We start from the raw sequence: 20007 nt of genomic DNA, 5'->3' as shown, positions 1-20007 counted from the left end.
AATCTCCCCATTGTGGGATGAAGAGAGGATCATTTTAATGTTATGTCATCTATCTTTCTATCCATCTATCCATCTATCCATCCATCCATCCATCCATCCATCCATCCATCCATCCATCCATCCATCCATCCATCCATCCATCCATCTATCCATCTATCACATTTGTAACCTGCTTCTTTAATTTCAGTGTTCCCAAAAAATATGGACGTGCTCAATGAACCGCGTTCCTGATTATTTTTATTATCATTTTTATTATCATTACAATGATCCAACACCACAGTTGACAACACAGAGCTATTTGTAACATTGTTAAAAATACCTGCATGAAGCAAAAAGTAAGAGTTCATTGGTTTTACCGTGTTATTAAACGATAAGTGATGTGAATAATGAAGTCCTGTTTTGCTTATATAGATTTTCAACGGGTACTTTTTATTGCAGCTTATTTTTAAGACCATGTGTCTCCTGGCAAAGTTACATTCAAAAATAGTGAAGCTGGGTATTTGCATCTTGTGGTCGGCATCCGTACACACTAATAATTTTGATATAATTGTTTGCATTTAAGTGTCTCAATATACTATGATATCATCTGACAAGGAAAATTTGAAGATGATACATCATGTATTCTTAGATGTGTCTGTCAGTATAAGAATTTCCTGATCAAAAAGTTGCGACAAACGCCGACCCCGACTGAGAGGCCTCCTACACAGAGACCTGCTGCTCCTCCTCCTGAGAGGAGAGAGGACCTGCGGAGGTGGAAAGGTCGTCTGCATTGTTCACAGCGATGGAGACGGAGCAATTGGTTTGGTCGGTGGTGACAGAGCAGGTGGAGCCATCAGAGCTGGAGCTGTCGGACTCAGAGACGTGGCAGTACTCCCGGACAGGACAGGCCTGCTCGTTGTAGTTCAAATTCCTCTTCATGCCTTTGGAAAATTGAAGCCAATCCTTTAGGAAAGATAAAAAGTGATGATGATGTTTTACTATCAATTCACTGTCAAACGGTGACATAAAAAAACTTTTTTCCATTTTGTCCCCATGTGGTCTTAACTGGTGGTTTAAAATGTCTAGTTTTTAAAATATCTGTTGGAAATGTTGACGTGAAATTTGGTAACAAATTTGCATTATCTCCCCTTGGATGAGTTATAACTACTTTTGGGACCTTGTGACATCATAAGGTCAAAATATCAACTAGTCCATTTTGACCAGTAAAATTCGCTAAACTAAGATGTAGAAAAAGTCGTAAACCTTCTTACGAGTTCAGTCTCCAGTGGTCACTAGCATATCTGTAGACATTTAGTCTGGGAGAGGTATCAGCTGGGTGCTGTGTACTCACCTCAATGTCGTTAAGGAGCAGGGATGGCTTTGGAACTACAGGGAGTTGGATGATTCGGAGCCTGTATGGAAGGTTAACACATTCTTACTCCCACATGATCAGTAAACAACAGATCCACCTCGCTACTGTTGAGACTTTGAATTCGCAAGATGAAGAAGAAGTGGCATTTGTATGCAGAGTATTTAGGCTTCATTTCTGGACAGTGGGAGGAGCTGGAGACTCATGTCAGGCTTATAAACAGTCTATCTATGGCTTGGATCACCACATATGGCTGATGAGGCCACTGTTGCTCAGTCAAAGTTACATAATGTTGCTTTAAACAACTAACTGCAAAAAAACCTGAGGAAGCAAGTACACATTATGAACCCACCGAAATAATCTACCACTCTTAATATTTTACGTATGGGCCAACCCACCTTTCATTGGGCAGGAACATCATGACGAACAGGATGAGAATAACAGCAGCGACCACATAAAGCAGTGGAGTCCACGCAGACACAGACACATTGGTGTCTAGGAGGGAGAGAGGGGGGACAGATGATTTTTAATCATATACCATCAGTGTTTTGTGCACATTTGGAGCAGCAAATGTATCGTTAAAGCCACGTATGATGTGTACTCAGGTAAAACTTGAGACAGAAATTTATGGACAATGTTCAATTTGCTGGGTCAAATAACCGAGTACATACATATTTAAAGAAAAATAACGATTTCACTACTTTATCGCTCATACATCAAATACTTTGCATAGGCCTAAGATGAATATTATTGGTTGTCAGTTGTATTCCTGGCTTTGAATCTGGCTTTAATTTGCCAAAGTGTGTTGTGTCAGGAAACCAACAAAGAAGTGTGCATACCTTCACAGATTGTTTTCAACGTGGCAAAGCAACGTGTTGCCATTCATCAGAAGATCTTTCCTTTTTTCCATTTACCACTGTTTCTCACTCCGTTCACACTATTTTTACATATCTACTCAATTCTAGTACAAACTCGGTTTTAGGTTACCTGTGCTGTTGTTGGATCCCCAGACTGCAGGCTCACTCCAGCTGCTCCAGTTCAAAGACTCTCCGTAGTCTTTCCCCACTCTGCTCTTCACTTGCAGCTCATACCTGGAACTGCTGGAAGGCAAGTTGATGCAGTAGTTCTGAGTCCCAGTACTGACCAGAAAAGTCTGTGGAGATGAAGCAGAAAGATGGGAAGTGAGAAGAAAAAAAAGTAAACAAAGTATGAAAAACAATATGTTTTTGTGTTCCTACCTCCCAACTCTTGTCGTTGACCCTGAAGCGAACCTCACTCGCCACACAATGTGAAGCAGTCTGGTTCCAGTAAAACCACAGGTTATAGTCCGAGCCATTCTTGACAGTCAGGTTGATTGGTGCATATAACAGCACTGGAGACAAGACAGACCAGTCAGTGACAGAGAATACTTCTTACATTTGGAGAAGAGAATAGCCAGATCTGGGAATTTTAAAGTTAAAAAATTATAAATCCAACTTATTTCTCTGATGCACCAGTGGGTGCATTGAATTTTGAATCATGCATCCTAGTGTTATGTTGCACCCCAGTTAATAAACACACCTTTTTGTTTCAGGTGATGCGTCTTCACGAAAGTCTCGTTGCCATGTGACAGTCTGGTGTTGAACTCAAGGAACCTACTGTTTAACAGATCGTCGTAGGGTTGGATACATCCAGTGTTCATGTTGTTCTCGGACACATAGGTGGTGCAGTTCTTTTTGTCACTCTGGAACCTGTGTAGAAACCCCTGATTATGCATTCACACTCAAAGCAGAGTATACAGCTTTGTCAACTGTAATAGGCATATTGTACATAGGGATTATTTCAATGCAATATTAAATCCATCAGTCCTGGGCTTGTACTTTTCTTGGTGATGTTTTCATCAGCCATTATTTATATTGTTGGTTATAGCTGTTATGTTCCTGCTGTGAGATGTCTGCAGTACAAAGGAGCCTGTTTGCTGCATTTACATATCGTATCAGGCTTTCTATTCATCAAACCTTTAACAGTTATGCAATATGTCATGGTTCGAGCTTCGGAGTAAAAAGAGTTGAAATTTAACATAAATGTGCCAACTGAATTTGGCATATTCAGTTGACTTAAAAAGAGATTTGTTACTGTAACTATACCCACATTACGAACCAACTGTTGAAGGTGTAATTGGCGTCTGGAGTCCCTTGTTTATTCCAGGAACAGTTGATATGTTTCAGATGAATCACCCAACAGTCCACATCTGTCAGAGACACACAAGAGGTTGATAACAATAGAAAAGTAGACTAATGCCTGACACACACACACACACACACACACACACACACACACACACACACACACACACACACACACACACACACACACACACACACACACACACACACAAGGGGAATTCATGCATCATCAAGGAAGTAACTTCGAACCTCAAACTTATTTAACTCAGTTTGTCAGTTGTTATTGATCAAGTTCCTAAGGATTTACATTGACATTAATTAATTGGTTTACTAAGGATTAATCCTATTTCAAGGCAGTTGTGCTGTTTTTCCCCTTTCTTGTCTTGAGTCTACGCCAAGGAAATTATCAGATAAAAGTTCAAATCAATCATGTTCACTGTTTTTCAAGATTTTGATTTATGATAGAATATTAATTAACAATGTAGATATAAACAAATATAGCAGTCTGACATTGGCATCTTGGAAAATATCATTAGAATGCCTTAAGTAAACTGAATGACCTCTCACACATGTCTAAAAAGACTAAAACTGTTATTTTTAATATCATAACATGCCTATAATCTATAAATTAAAGTTTATTTTTCTTCAAATGTTCTTACCAGGTGGTTCTTTGGAAAATACGTGTCCGGACAGAAAGAGAAGTAGGAGCAGTCTAGTCGGCATCGTGTGAAACAAAAACAGGATCAGCGTAGGTCTACTTCTACATCAGAGTATCGATGCGTCAAATTAAGTATTTCACCCTTGGCTGCTTTACGCTTGACTTGTGTGGGTTTTGTTTCCTGTCAGGGGAAACTGGTGACGTATAAGTCGACAGATCAAGATGATATATCTGTAGTTAGGCCTCATGCTGTGTGGGTTGAATGTCAAATAATTCACAAGTCTGACATACTTGTTATTATGATCCGCCAGCACGGTAGACAATACACAGCTCTTTATAACATTGTTAAGAAAGGTGCTCTGTAAGTAAAGTTAATTCTAATTAATATTATCATCAATATATTATTATAACAATACTACTACTACTACAACTAATAATTATTATTTGTTTTATTATTCACCACCAGGGTCGACAATACAAAGCTCTTTGTAACATTTTTAAGAAAAGTGCCTAAAAAAATGTTTTTATCGTGATTATCACTATCATCAACATATGAATATATTGTTGTAATGGGTTGTGATGAAAAAAAGGCATATTTGGGGAACTGATATCAATGAGGTTGTGTAATGTGGTGCAGCTTAATGTAATGGAACCATTGAACTCTGGCAGAGGTTTGTGCTCCACTCAGTGCTGTTCTGGTTTCCAGTGGATTCCGTTGCACAATTGCGAGTTGAGTAATTTCTACACAGTAGTGTATAAAGTACTTGAAAGCCATACTTGAGTTAAAGTACAGATATCTTACCTGAAAGTGAGTTCGGTAAAAGTAGAAGTCATCCGTCAGAAAATGACTTGAGTAAAAGTCTTAAAGTAGCTCATATTAAAAGAACTCAAGTATCAAAAGTATCTGGTGTTGAAATGTACTTAAGTATCAAAAGTAAAAGTACAAGTACCAAAATTAAAAATGCAAAGTGCTTTTTATAGTAGTCCTATACAGACACAAAACAACCCAAAATGTTTCTCCTCAAGATTTATCTCAACTGACTGAAAAATTATAACAACAATATGAATATAATGTGTATAATGTATAATTTTACAAATTTTGAACCCTAGATGAGAGAGAGAGAGAGAGAGAGAGAGAGAGAGAGAGAGAGAGAGAGAGAGAGAGAGAGAGAGAGAGATGCGCCGTGCGTAGAGGCATGCTGCGCCAACCTCCGCTGCTCAAGTAACGAGCCAGTTTGAGAATGTAAGAAGTAGAAAGTACATATATTTTTGTTCAAAGGTAACAAGTAAAAGTAAAAAGTCGTCAGGAAAAAATACTCAAGTAAAGTACAGATATGTGAAAAATCTACTTAAGTACAGAGACAAAGTATTTCTACTTCGTTACTTCCCACCACTGTTTCTACAAACCTCAACCTTTCAGCCTTCAAATAAAAATCTGTTTATTGAAGGATTTTCAATATATATAAGTGCAGTGCTGAATGGATGTTACAGAGACAGGAGGTAAACATGAGTACAGCAATCAATACCAATGTGTCCAGACAGACATGTAAAGGGGCAATATAACTTCAGGAACAAACAAAAACAAAAAAAAACAAAAAAAACACAAGGTAACAACAGAAAAAAGAGAAAAAACAAACAAATGCAACGTTATACAGAAAAGAAAGAAAATATATCAAATAAAACCTTTCACCCTTCAAACAAAAAAACGACTTTTACTTTGAAGAGGCGGAAGTCGTGGTGTTTTGATAGCGGGCTTCGGAAGGAGCTGTCATCCGCTGTCGTTTTTCTCCTTCTCCCCCCCCCCCCCGTCAACACACAAGCGCGACGGGAATCGAACGGCAAACTGGAGCGGCTCACGGAGGAACCACGATGGCCACCGCACCGACACTTTCCCCCGGTGTCAAGCCGCTGAAGAGGCTCCTGCTGGCGGCGTCCGTGCTGACGTTCGTGTCGCTCGGCGTCCGGGGCGAAAGCCAGGCGATGGACAACGTCGCCACGGAGCGGAGGGCGGAGGAGAGCCACCGCCAGGACAGCGCCAACCTGCTCATCTTCATCATGCTGCTCACCCTCACCATCCTCACCATCTGGCTGTTCAAGCACCGCAGGTTCCGGTTCCTGCATGAGACCGGGCTCGCCATGATCTACGGTAGGACGGCTAACGGGGGGCTAGCTAACCTAGCGTAAACATTAGCCGCCGTTAGATCCTCGCTGGCTGCCCCCCCCCGGAGGTGACACACAGAGCCAAACATCGTGATTCATTTTAAATATTTAATTGTGCAAATTTGTTTTAGTTACCCTAGAATGGGCTTTTTACATTTAAATACCTTATATATACCTTTGCAGTGGGTCCTCTATAGAGGCCGCCATGTTTTTTTTACAGTAGCCCTGACTGGACAAACTAAACTCCTTTGAGTTTTTATGACAACAGAAGGCTACCACAGGTTCTCATATAAGTTTGGAAGGGGAGGGTGAGGTGGGGGGTGTTCAACTGCAACATGCAACTTCACCACTAGACGTCACTAAATTCTAAACGCGGAACCTTTAAACACCGCAAAACATTTTATACGTGAGAAGCACAACGTCAGCTCAACTGGCCATATTTTTCTGTTTCATAAAGATTTAATTCCCCCCCCTGAGTGAAAGTAAAGTGTTAGAAACTCGTCTTTAAAGGTCCAGTGTGTACAACGTAGGTGAACGGGATACAAATTGAATATATAATTATCCTAGTGATTTTTTCAGTAGTGTGTTACATCTAAATTGTGCATATTTGTTGTATTTACCCTAGAATGGGCTTTTTACATTTAAATACCTTATATTTACATTTGGAGTGGGTCCTCTCTATAGAGGCCGCCATGTTTTTTTTTACAGTAGCCCAGACTGGACAAACTAAACCCCTTTTGAGTTTTTATGACAACAGAAGGCTACCACAGGTTCTCATTCAAGTTTGGAAGGGGAGGGTGAGGTGAGGGGTGTTCACCTGCAACATGCAACTTCACCACTAGATGTCACTAAATTCTAAACGCGGAACCTTTAAACACCGCAAAACATTTTATACGTGAGAAGCATAACGTCAGCTCAACTGGCCATATTTTTCTGTTTCATAAAGATTTAATCCCCCCCCCTGAGTGAAAGTAAAGGGTTTGAAATTCGTCTTTAAAGGTCCAGTGTGTACAACTTAGCTGAACGGGATATAATTTGAATATATAATTATCCTAGTGATTTTTTCACTAGTGTGTTACATCTTTATTGTGCACATTTGTTTTATTTACCCTCGAATGGGCTTTTTACATTTAAATACCTTATATATACCTTTGCAGTGGGTCCTCTATAGAGGCCGCCATGTTTTTTTTACAGTAGCCCTGACTGGACAAACTAAACTCCTTTTGAGTTTTTATGACAACAGAAGGCTACCACAGGTTCTCATTCAAGTTTGGAAGGGGAGGGTGAGGTGAAGGGTGTTCAACTGCAACATGCAACTTAACCACTAGATGTCACTAAATTTTAAATGCGGAACCTTTAAACACCGCGAAACATTTTGCAGATGAGAGGCAGATCGATGATGTCTTGTACCTCCTCTATGTGCTGTACAAAGCTTAACGTTAGCTCAACTGGCCAATTTGATCTGTTTCCTCTCTGATTTTTTAAATTGCAACGTAAAATTAAAAGAGAATGACTTGTTATAGTCAACACACATACACGATTTATACAGTCTAATATTCAGACAGGTGCAATGCAAAACAAAAATTAACAACGCAACATATGAGACAAAGCATATATATATATATATATACGGAACTTTCGTTATACTGCTATTTATGAAAATTATATGGCAATTATTGATATTGTTGATATTGCCATCTCTGCATGACATCTGCAACCGGCGGTGCGCCTCCTAGAAGAGATAAAGCATCCCTCTCACAGTCGGGGGATCAGAGTGTTGAATCTAAACAGAAAGACAAAGCTATTTTAATAATCTTTTATTTTCTTGTGCATATTTATTTATTTAGTATTTACAATTGTGTTGCACTAAAATGTCTCTTTTATTTTCCTGCGTGTGAAACGCTATTTAAATTTTTTACACACCTACTTTACATAAAAATGACCATCGAAGGAATCTATCCATTGCCCAGCTGCTATTAATATTTCCCCGCCTTAATTAATAGAAGTAAGGATAATGTATTGTTGATTACAGCTGATGTGACTGGGGATGGCCTCACAGCAAGAAGGTTTCAGGTTTGAATCCCGGTTCGGCAGTAGTCTTTCTCTGTGTCCGAGTGGGTTGTCCCTGCGTACTGCAGCTTCCTCCCACAGTCCAAAGACATGCAGATTGGGCCTAATCGGAGACTCTAAATTGTCTATAGATGTAACTATGAGTGTGAATGATTGTTGGTGACTTGTCAAGGGTGTACCTAGCCCCCGAGTTAACGTTGCTATCATTCATGAATTCATTAATTAACTTGGCCCTTTAGTTATTTTTTTTTAAATGGAGATCAATCTAATTCAAGTATGTAGCTCACTCACATAATTCAAGGTTGGGTTTTAAAATAGATTCTATTGTACTCGGCTGCTTACCAGATACTTACTCATGTTCCTTAGTCTAATTGCTTTGCCCTCTCTCCCTCTCTCCTTCTCTCCCAAAGGTGTGTTGGTGGGTGTGATCCTGCGGTTCGGCGTCCACGTGCCCCAGAGCATGAACGAAACGGTCCTCAGCTGTGCCGTCAACGCCAGCCCCGCCACTCTGTTGGTCAATGTCAGTGGCCGGTTCTACGAGTACACCCTGAGGGGGGAAGTCAGCCGCAGCAAAGGTCACCAAGTGCAGGATGACGAGATGCTGAGAAAGGCAAGGAAGCGAACAAGGTCGCCGACTGACAATATGTCTGATTACATACAATTGAGTTTTGTCTCACTAAACTTAGACATAAAGTGTGTTTCCTGAACCTTTAGAGGAGATCACCTCACATACACTTAATTCCACTGGAGAAATCAGGTTCTAAATGAAGTTGCTTCTTCTTATAACCTTTTGTCTTCAGGTGACCTTTGATCCAGAAGTGTTTTTCAACATTTTGCTGCCGCCCATCATCTTCCACGCTGGCTACAGTCTGAAAAGGGTAAGAGAGTCAAAAGGGTTTATAAAACTCCTTGTGTGGAAATTACATATATTACAACAACAAACATTTTTATTTTTTTGCGTGTGATTCTTCTTGCATTATAGATTATTTATATATTTATCTATATATTTCTAACTTAACAACCAGCACTAGACAGCGTCTGTTTTAATAAACCTGTGTCTTTGTCTGTTTCAGAGACATTTTTTCAGAAACATCGGCTCCATCCTGGCCTATGCTTTCGTGGGAACAGTTATATCGTGCTTTGTTATCGGGTAAGTTGTTCAGATGTCTCTGAGGTCTTCTCAGTCATGCTTTGTTTCTACCATTATACCTTACAGTCAGACTTAAATACATTGCCTCATATTTCTCTTTTGACATTTCTTTCTTTCCTCCCTAGGTTGATCATGTATGGCTTTGTGTCCTTCATGAAAGTTGTGGGACAGCTAGGGGGAGATTTTTTCTTTACTGACTGTCTCTTCTTCGGGGCCATCGTTTCAGCAACAGACCCAGGTAGGTTCTGTCATATTCGCTGTCAGTGTCCACATATCCAGAGAGACTGACACTTGCATACCTTCACCAAGGGCCCATCTGGCAGTGTTTAAGAAAGTGAAAGTGAAAATTCCTGGATAGCCCATTTGTGCGGCTCCTCACCAATATTCAATGAGTTCTTACTCGTTCCCTTCTGTAGTTTTTGCTGCTGAATACTTGGTGAAGGTAACAAGAATGGTGGCAGCTCAGGCGTTCTGCTTTATATGATAATACTTGTTTGAAGACTTCCCTTGGTCCTGTTGTTAAATAAATATTCACATGATATGTTTTCTCTTCTGTATTTCAGTGACAGTGTTGGCTATCTTCAATGAGCTCAAGGTTGACGTGGACCTGTATGCTTTACTGTTTGGGGAAAGTGTCCTCAACGATGCTGTGGCCATCGTCCTCTCTTCGTGAGCTCTGATTTCATACTACAGAAATATCCACTCACAGCATTATGTATTTCCACATTAAACGACAGGTTCAAATTTGATATCATGGCTCCATCCCCTGATTGTTACGACTCTGGCTCCAAACGTGCAAGATGGCAACGTTTGTACCCGGGATATTTTATCTTAATTTTGGGATATTGGGAAGAGGAGGAGATAACTCGTCCATCTTTATATACAGTCTATTGGTGGCCCCAACTATAACAACTTTTAAAATGTGCACAGGAGCATCTGAGTATTGTATTAAGACAAATTAGAAAAAAGGTGTGAACCTGTCCTTTAATCCAACTTCTGTGTTGTTGACCTGCACTGTAAACAGTCTTTATTGTACATTGCACATGAATGTGACACTAATCATACTAACCATCAATCCCTGTCATTTCACTGCTTGCCCCCCCTTCACCCACTCGTGTCATTCATCGCCTGCGTGTACGTATGTCTGCAGTGTTCTCCTCCGCTTGGAGAAACAGGGTAGGCAGGGCACTGAGGCCATGCACTCCTCAGGAGACGATGGCCCAGTGTGGCCCGAGGGGCCGGAGGAATGGTTGGGAGAAAACCAGACATTGAGCCCCCGGTGGGTGGGTGGGTGGGTTGGTTGGCTAGAGGGATTTTTTGCATGGTTGTAGTGCTAGAACCTGATCATCTGCATCTGCATTCAATGTAATGCAAATCTTTTGTTTGGAGAGAAGCCTTAGGATGATCAGTTCCCTTCCCTTACCCCCTCCATCCCTATTTATATCCATTCCTTGTATCATTTTCCCTTTTTCTTTATGCTCAGCAGAACCAGAAAATACTCTCTAATTAATAACTTGATTTGTGTGTTTATTACTGCTGGTTTATTAGTGCTAGTGTTCTGCTTTGTTTGTCTTTAGGTCATTTGGATGCCCCATAAAGGTGTAGCACCTAAATTTGTTGTTTCCTTACGTATTTGCACTTTAGTTGCATATAAACCAAATAAAGTTGAGAAATCCAGGATCCAGTTAGAATTGGGCATGCAAGACCACAACCTCCCAACCTTTTGTAACTGTGAAACCCAACTCCAGACCATGTGTGTTAAATCTTTGTGACTGTTCTTCAGTGGAAAACAAAATCCCCTAAATTTACAGAAAGTCCGAATTGGATTTGGGTTACTGCAGCTTTAATTTGATGCTTGACTCTAGCATCTTGAAATTCTCAAGAATTTCTCTTTGTGTCATTTCTGAGCATGTGCAAAGCATTTGACCACTTCCTGGATTCTCGGTAATTGCTTATTTCCTTTTTTCATGTAAATGTTTTTATTATCTCTGTGTACTCGTGTCTATCTGACCTTTAGCTCCATTGTGGCGTACCAGCCGACAGGAGACAATAGCCACAGCTTTGAGGCCATGGCCCTGCTGAAGTCCTTTGGCATCTTCGTCGGTGTCTTCAGCGGATCCTTCGCTCTCGGTGTGGCCACGGGAGTCATGACGGCCCTCATATCCTCTCACCTGTTTCCTAGTGTTACATAATCCATCTGCTCCTTATCAATGCAGTTCATCCTTTGAGGGTTGCTGGAGCCAATCCCAGCTGACATTGTGCGAGAGGCAAAGTAGTTCCTGGAAAAGTCCATCACAGGGTTGAGAAATAGAGACCAACAACCATTCACAATCACATTCACACCTATAGGCAATCACAGTCACCAAAGCCGAACATGCCTGTTATGTAATGGTGAATTATAATATTAATATATATATTCACAGAAATGATACAACAGGCTACAAAACATATTTACATTCCAGCTGCTAGTTTGGCAATTTTAATTCATATTCAACTTGAGATAAGAAAATCCTGGATGAGCTGTATCCATCCATCATAGAAGAGTAGTTTTTTATTAATTCAGATTCAACTGCTTTATTCCAGTTATTCATGAATCTTTTATTTTGTTCCCATGTATTCACCTCAGTTTTTTAATATTGTCGTGTTATTGTCTTGGATGTGCCAGTTCTTGTTTAGTCCTTGACTTTCAGTTTTGATCACGTGACCAAGTTCACTAAATTGAGAGACTTCCCCCTGTTAGAGACGGCTCTTTTCTTCCTCATGTCCTGGAGCACGTTCCTGTTGGCTGAGGCCTGCGGCTTTACAGGTACACCTGCACGACTCACAAACCTCTAACTGCAAGTTCAACAGTCTGATTCAGACAACAATATCATTTACCTCTAGTGACACTCTGGCCATTTCAATGGACGAGCTGGGTAGAAGAACCAAAGACATTTGATTCAAGTTTGGCTCAAATAGGACTTTATCAGATTCAACCTACTTTTGAGTCATGTTTTTTGCGACTTAAGGCCAATTTATGCCTCTCCGTTTTTTCTATTACGGACAGATAAGACCGCCCTATCCGTCGTGAAACGTCCTCTCCGAGTGCTTCGGACAGCTTTTCGTACACGTCTGATTTTTCTAACTATCCGTCTTCATGTTGGAGACCCGACGGACTGCTCTTGGCTGTGATTGGTCCGCGAACTACATCATTTCCGTATGACGTCATTTCCGTATTTCCGGACCTCAAACTTCCTGTTTACATGTAGCAACAAACACGAACACAACTATGATTCTACGATTAATATGACGTGTGTGTTAAGCCAGCGGAGTTGTCCGGCTGATGGTGGCTCGTTAGAGCACTGAGGGCATGTGTGTACGGTCACAGACGGTTATAACGAGCTTGCAAAACGGCGCTAGCAGGCTAGGCTAGCGGGCTAGGCTAGCCACCATGCTAACTGCGGTGGTAACAGTGCAAGAACCCGCCGTCACGACTTTAATTCCACTTCTATCATGACACTGTTTCTATAATACCGTCCGGTTAGAAGCAAACACTGGATAGTAGTTGTTAGTGCCGGGAGTCCCTGCTGACTGTGTGTGGAAGCTGGGGGGAGCTAGGTCCGTGTAGCTTCTAGCTACATGTAGCCTCAAGCAGATTCAAGCTGTGGAATCAGCAACACAGTTCGGAAACAAGACCGGGGAACCGCTGCGCTAAGAAACGATTACATCAGCATCTTGTCCCGCTGGGTGTCACTTTATTTAGTTCTGTTAGTTGCCATGGTTCAGTGTGTGGGACGCAAGCTAACATGTAAACAGAGACACGTGGACTTCTTCTTCCCAAATGGGGTAGGCTTCTCTGAGCTCGTCTTCCGTTGCGCCACCTATGGGTTTGGCGGTGAATTTTTTCCGGACGTAGACTGACGGAGAAGTAAAAATCAAAAAGACTCTTTGTCTCCCGCTGAGACCTCTCTGAGAAACGGACACGTAGTAGTATATAAGAGCCTTTAGTAAAACCTGCACAGTTACGGTTCATCAAGCAACTAGATATTTTTAGCTGTCTTAGGGCTTTTTTCCAAGGAAGTTCCAACAAGATGAGCCAAGAACTTTGTTTATCTGTTCATACATTTAGTTTTTACCATTTAGTTTTCTTAATTTAAAAGGCTAAAGGAATATTTTCATCTTTATTTTCACAGATTTTATCAATCGCTTTCGACCCCAGATACTTGAGTATAATTTGTTGTGGTTGTAATGACGTTGAACTGTAATCTGTGTATCTTTGTTTGAATTCAGGTGTAGTCGCTGTGCTGTTCTGTGGGATCACTCAGGCTCACTACACCTACAACAATCTGTCCCCGGATTCTCAGGACAGGACCAAACAGGTGAAATGCGATCCCACTTATCCCGTCCCATTGAGTCTACTGCGAGTCTGCTTATACCTGTACTGGAGGTTATTTTTTATTTCCATTTGAATATCTAATGCAGACTAGTTGCATTGAAGAAAAATGAGAAAACAACTGCTGTCATTATGTGGGTGGAACTGGAATAAACCCGTGATCATCTTTATCAATAGCAGCAGTGAGACTGAGGAGGAGAAGCAAGACAGCCTCCCTGAACATCTAGTGATTCTAAGATAAATTACAAATCTGTGAAATTCATTTTTTGTGCCTTTTTTAGAGCCAGACTGAGAAGTTTTCTGTTCAAGATAATTTGTGTTGAAATAGTCAGCTGCCTGGAGTCAAACTATGTTCTCAGTTGTTTTCAGGACCTTAAAGGGATAGTTCAGCGGGAAAAAAAGGAGAAGTGAGAAATGGAAATTCCCTCATTATCTGCTCACCACTATGCCGTGGTGTTCTCTCACATCCAAAGTGACATGAATGCAACGTTTGACTTTTCATCCTGTTTGGTTTCAGTGTATTTGTTCTGTCTCTTCCCCCGTCAGTTGTTTGAGCTGCTGAACTTCCTGGCAGAGAACTTCATCTTCTCCTACATGGGCCTGACTCTCTTCTCCTTCCAGTCACATGTCTTCAACCCTTTGTTCATCATTGGAGCTTTTGTATCCTTTTCCTCTGCCCGGGGAACAGAGTTGTTCCACCTAACCTCGGGTTGTTCTTTTATGCCAGTTAATGATGAGGCTGTTATTTTGCCACAACATATTCATTTGTTAAATCTGCCTGGATTGGATTCCATAAATTTCTGAATATGTCATGAAACTAATGCCATAAATGCTCCCATTGATACTATTACTAGTGATTGACAAAGCTGTATATTCATATAGTATGTACATAAATATATTCAGGATATTAAAGTATACTTTGTGATGGCACAAGCAGAATGAAAGTGAGACTTTCCGTCGTGCCATCAACCCACGATTATGTTCCGTCCCAGCGCTGCATTATTACTTCACTGTGTTGTGTGTCCTTGACCTTCTCGCGTGCCGTAGTTGGCCGTGTTTGTGGGCAGAGCAGCAAACATCTACCCTTTGTCCTTCCTGCTCAACTTCGGCCGCAAGAACAAGATCGGCTCCAACTTTCAGCACGCCATGATGTTTGCAGGTTTGTTACGATGGAGAAACATTAGATCATGAGATGCTAACTTTTCTAGATCAACAAGACTCCTACTCACATAGTATTGTTATGAATAATGGCCCCTATGCCAGCTGACATTTACTGTTGAACAGGTTGATAATAAAAATCCCCTTCATGTAAGTAATGCTTCTACAACCGTCAAGGAACACAAGTCTGAACAGCTGCACCTAAATTAAAAAATACATAGAAAACATCGCAAACTCCAGTCTGATCAGCTTATATTTCACAGATCCCCTTTTCACCTATTCCTTAGTCCTGTGTTGTGAGTCCAGGACGTCCTGTGTCTAAGTGGGAAAGTGTCCGGTGATAGATACTTATATGATCAGCAAGAAAAAAACACCCACATCAGCAGACTGTATAAAATGCAGAATTGAGAGGATATTAGTGACAGAAGTTAATCATTTTGTTGTCTTGTCTCCTTCAGGTCTGCGCGGGGCGATGACCTTTGCCCTCTCCATCCGAGACACGGCGACCTACGCTCGTCAGATGATGTTTTCCACCACCCTCCTAATCGTCTTCTTCACCGTGTGGATCTGCGGCGGCGGCACCACGCCCATGCTGTCCTTCATGAGCATACCGTGAGGCCTTTCATCAGCTTCTGCCTGTTCACAGGTTTCATCCTCTCAACGTTGTTCTGTCAAAATCATGTTTGCTATCTTTTCTCTTCCAGGGTGGGTGTGGACTCTGATCAGGACAACTCTGTAAGTAATCACTGCGGATTAAAATCTCACGTTTTAACACATTTATAAATACCTCTGTTGGTTGCATAGTCAAATTATGTAAAATCTGAAAATAAATGTGTGTGTTTTGCTTGTCAGAGTTCTGCGGTCCTGGATGGGTCGCAGCGCAGGAACACTAAACACGAGAGTGCGTGGCCGTTCAGGATCTGGTATAACTTCGACAGAAAGTATCCTTTGGGTCACATCTTATTTTACATCTTGCTAGGGGCGGTGTGGCCTAGGGGGTAGAGTGGGCGTTCTCCAGCAAGAAGGTTGCCGGTTCAATCCCCACTCTTCCCCATCTGCATGCCGAAGTGTCCTTGGCAAGATACTGAACCCCTAAATGGCCCCTCATAAATGTTGAGTGTTCTAAAAATGTAAGTCGCTTTGGACAAAAGCGTCAGCTAAATAAGAGATTAGAGTAGATTAGATTAGAGTTCTCAGTACTGTAGATGCTGAATTCAGCTTTGAACAGCAGAGGGTGCTCTTTACAAACTTAAAGAAATAAGCAGTAGTAACTTGATCTTTCTGTAGTTTGTTTCAACTCATTAGCTTGTTTAATTGATAGTAAGTGTGTTTTAAATTGTTAAGCCCTTGACAGGCTTGTTCCCCAGCTACCTGAAGCCCCTCCTGACGCACAGCGGACCCCCTCTCACTGCTACGATGCCGGCTTGTTGTGGCCCATTGGCCCGATGCCTCACCAGCCCACAGGCCTATGAGGTTGGAACATAAAACACAATTTATTACAGTCTACACACGTCCAATTCAAGAGTTATTATTTTCCCACAGTTAGGATGACATTTAAATTATACTGGTGTTAAAGTTGAATACTTGTGAATAAGATTTGGATTGTGATTTTACTCAAAGTAGAGTTTTCTCATCTTTTCCTTCCCTCCCTCTTCTTTTCTCCACGCACCAGAATGAAGGTCGACTGCATGACGATGACTCTGACTTCATCCTCAACGACTCCAGCGTGAGCTCCATGTATGCCGATGTCACCATCAGCACCGACGCATCCGGATCCCGCACCGTCAACCGCAATCGCTCCTCCACCGCCAGCACAGGGTGCGGCCCGTTTGACGACGGCCTGGAGCACGACCTCTCCCTGGCGGAACACGAGGTGGCGATCAGAGGAACCCGTCTGGTTCTGCCGATGGACGACCCGGTGGATCTCCCGACCACGGTCACGCTGCCCCCCCCGCCTTCCCCCCCGCGCTCCGACCCTCGCAGGCACAGACTGTAAGACATGCAGTGTCAGGAAGCGTCAAACCCCCCAAAGCATCTGAACTTATTTTCTCAAGAAGAGAAAATCTGTTGTTTTATTTTTGATTTTCAATTGAAACGGTTTTGGCTTCATGTGGATGCAGGCCTCCTCCCGTGTCTCTTGCTTTGTGACAAACTTGAGACGCGTTTTATTTTAACTCTTGAATGTGAATGCACTATACGTAAAGTAAGGTACTGTAAATTAAAATCGCCTCAAGACTATTGGCTACCTAAATACAACGCAAGATTCACATTTAGCTAATGTTTCAGGAGGCAAAAAAAAACAAAAGGGGCGGTAGTATTTGCTCCCCGGTGTGTACTTCTGTGACATTGTGCTTTTATCTGTGCTCTCTCAAAGCTCTGATCCTCCTCTGGCTGTGTGCAGTGACCCCTCAAACAGTTCCATATGCAGTTTCATCTGTTTTAGCTTCGGTCGGGTAATTGTACGATGATGCAATGTTCACAGGTACGCTGAAACTTAGCTCTCGTGGCTATTTCTAACATTCAGTGTTGTTGTGGAGCATTTTACTCACATTACTCGTGTATCTTAAGCGTAGTCAATGTGACCTGGAGCTCTCTTTCCCTGCGTCCTGTATGTTTGCCTCTCGTCAAAGAGATGAAACCGGGGATTTTGATTGGCTAAAGAGGGAGCAACGAGACAAGGACATTGGGATCTGTGATGGGAGGAGGGGTGTTCTTAAAAGATATTTCCTAAAGATTACAGGTAAACTAGATGTGCAATTTTAGCCTCTTAATCAATAAGTCGATTGACAGAAACTTAAATGGAAACTATTTCAACATTGCAGTAACTCGATCACTTATATTTTCTCTTAATCGTAATTCGTTAAGCAAAATACAACCGTGTCGAATTTCAGCTTCTCAAATATGAGAATTTGTCTTTTCTTTATGCCACTAAATTTTAACAGTTTCGGACTGTTTCCCTGGGAGAAATTATAACTGGCATTTCCCCTATTTTTTACAGTATGAATTCTTGTAGAATAAACATAGAATTGATAATTCAAGAAAAATTATTATCAGTTGAATAAACATAGTCTTAAATTGCAGCCCTAAGCTACCATAGATTCCATAAGGCCCAAAAAATAATGTCGCTGCTTCCTTAACGGCGTCCAGGAGCATCTTCAGCACCGCCTCTTCTCTTCAGTCAGTCTTTTTACTTTAGGATTTATTTCATTTTTGAAATCTTTTATTTATAAATGATTTATGTAGTTTATTTATTTATTTATGATTCATGGTTTGAAGTGTGAGTGTGAAAAGCTCTCTGACTGAAGGTACGTTGTAAAGCAGGGAAGTGATGGAGGCAGACGTTTATTCTTTGCCGTCCTCGACGTTGTGTTCATGTTTTAAACAAATGTCAAACTGTAGCAAGCGCTTCTACTTGATACTTGGAAACTAGAGCTTCCCTGTTTGTGTGTGTGGCAAATCTGGCCAAAGTTATTGATGTGATAACCAGGGCTAATTTCTGTTTCTTGTTTTTCTGTTGTCATCTGGTTTAATTGTAGAGAAAAAAAAAAGTTAACTGCGGCGTCTTTGTGATGTGGTATCATCAAAGATGACTCTTGAGGGCTGGCTCAACTGTTTTGAATTAAAGTGCCTATTCAGAAATTCAATTTACCTGATGTAGATTTGTATATATTTGATTTGCTAATGCGCAGTAATATAATCTTTTGGTTTTTATATGACTCTATAGTTCCTTTGTGAGACATTGTTTTCCCAGTATAATAAGTTAACTGCCATTTGACCTTTTGTTCTTGAAGCCCTAGAAAGTGAAAACTAAAATATTGAATTTGCATTAATGCAAAATAACACTTCATATTTTGTCAGATGTCATTTTGTGAACTGAACTTGTGGAAACTGGATTCCCAAAAAAGTTGATGTGGCTCCAGTCATCAGGAGCTGAATTTAAATTTGAAGGGAGAGATTCTCATTCACAGGATGATTGTTTGTCCGTTTTGGACGGTTTTTGGCAACTGAGCTTGTCCATTCTATTCTCACCTGAGTGAGAGATATTTCTAGGCTGAGCAGGCCTGACTCACACAGCAAGGCTGACTTTTACGACTTGGGAAGTAATAAAATCCTGGTCAGAATCACAAGTTTACTTTAACTATGTAACCCTTTTAGTTCATCTTCAAGCAGTGATCTTTATTTGATGGGTTTTTTTTCAGTTCATTTACATTTTGATGTCTTGCTTATAATTGAACCATAAAAACAAACTTTGTTTATGTGGACATTTTTTAAGTTAAAGCTTAAAATGGCAGCCACAACTAAAACAAAAAAAACTGAAAACGTTACACTTTGTTTCTACTGTTTGCAAAACTGTTTAATGACAGATGTATTTGTGAATACTACACCTGCAATAGGTCTATATGTAAATGTTTTTTTTAAATGTGAAGTTATGTTGAGGGGGGAAAAAAGTTCATCTCAGATTGAATATATCTTTCCCTGTGTTGTTCTGAAGTTATTAACAGTATGTCCTCAGACATCCTGCGAGTGTACAGGAAGTAAATAAAAAATCGTTCAATAAAAAATAAACACGCCTTCGCCCTCTTTTTTTTAACAAAGGGAACAAATATCTATCGTAGCCTGTATGAAGATGGACAACGTGTCTCCAGTTGTACAAAGATTAAGCTAAAATATTGTGGATGTGGATGCTGTTTGAACTGTCAATAATTACGTTTCACTCCTACTTATACAGCATAGAATATATAATAAGAAATCAAACTTAGTCGAAAAACTTGGACATAAGAACCAGCAAACATGAGAAAGAAACATCAAATAATTAACGACTACTTAGATTTTTCGTTAGGTCTGTGTCCCATCTACTAACATGGAGGTTTAAGGAGAACTGTCATGACATCCGTATTTATACAGTCAATGCTCTGTATTGATAAA

General features: G+C 40.8%; 2 protein-coding genes across 3 annotated transcripts; one reads left to right on the top strand and one right to left on the bottom strand.

Annotated features, from left to right (window-relative positions):
- Positions 1-231: 231 nt before the first annotated feature.
- LOC133019606 (cytokine receptor common subunit gamma-like) lies at positions 232-4294 on the bottom strand. 2 transcript variants are annotated; one of them, XM_061086137.1, is made up of 8 exons: positions 4173-4294; positions 3479-3578; positions 2909-3078; positions 2587-2720; positions 2336-2501; positions 1747-1843; positions 1331-1391; positions 232-942 (listed from the first exon to the last, which is right to left on the bottom strand). In XM_061086137.1, the coding sequence occupies exons 1-8, from the start codon at positions 4234-4236 to the stop codon at positions 700-702; spliced, it is 1035 nt and encodes a 344-aa protein (XP_060942120.1). In that variant the 5' UTR covers positions 4237-4294; the 3' UTR covers positions 232-699. The 2 variants fall into 2 exon arrangements, with proteins under 2 accessions (XP_060942120.1, XP_060942121.1); XM_061086138.1 differs by having other exon boundaries at positions 3488-3578.
- A 1693-nt stretch (positions 4295-5987) lies between these two features.
- On the top strand, positions 5988-19646 carry LOC133019519 (sodium/hydrogen exchanger 6-like). The gene is made up of 16 exons (XM_061086027.1): positions 5988-6317; positions 8812-9011; positions 9202-9279; positions 9475-9551; positions 9677-9789; positions 10115-10220; positions 11569-11710; positions 12252-12357; positions 13821-13909; positions 14470-14583; positions 14971-15082; positions 15540-15693; positions 15786-15816; positions 15934-16022; positions 16449-16554; positions 16754-19646. The coding sequence occupies exons 1-16, from the start codon at positions 6041-6043 to the stop codon at positions 17075-17077; spliced, it is 2118 nt and encodes a 705-aa protein (XP_060942010.1). The 5' UTR covers positions 5988-6040; the 3' UTR covers positions 17078-19646.
- Positions 19647-20007: the final 361 nt, after the last annotated feature.

This window comes from Limanda limanda, chromosome 14 (assembly GCF_963576545.1).
Source record: "Limanda limanda chromosome 14, fLimLim1.1, whole genome shotgun sequence".
Taxonomy (NCBI): domain Eukaryota; kingdom Metazoa; phylum Chordata; class Actinopteri; order Pleuronectiformes; family Pleuronectidae; genus Limanda; species Limanda limanda.
The sequence above is the reverse complement of the archived record's forward strand: the minus strand, read 5'-3'. Positions and strand labels throughout refer to the sequence as shown.

Bases quoted from the DNA above. Each gene is read 5' to 3' on its own strand.
- LOC133019606 (XM_061086137.1), bottom strand. From the start codon at position 4,236: ATGCCGACTAGACTGCTCCTACTTCTCTTTCTGTCCGGACACGTATTT. The intron at 3,079-3,478 runs GTGGGTATAGTT...GTTTCTACACAG, and splicing joins TTCAACAGTTGGTTCGTAAT to GTTCCAGAGTGACAAAAAGA. The intron at 2,502-2,586 runs GTAGGAACACAA...TCATCTCCACAG, and splicing joins TCAACGACAAGAGTTGGGAG to ACTTTTCTGGTCAGTACTGG.
- LOC133019519 (XM_061086027.1), top strand. From the start codon at position 6,041: ATGGCCACCGCACCGACACTTTCCCCCGGTGTCAAGCCGCTGAAGAGG. The intron at 12,358-13,820 runs GTACACCTGCAC...GTTTGAATTCAG, and splicing joins TGAGGCCTGCGGCTTTACAG to GTGTAGTCGCTGTGCTGTTC. The intron at 16,023-16,448 runs GTATCCTTTGGG...CTTGTTCCCCAG, and splicing joins TGGTATAACTTCGACAGAAA to CTACCTGAAGCCCCTCCTGA.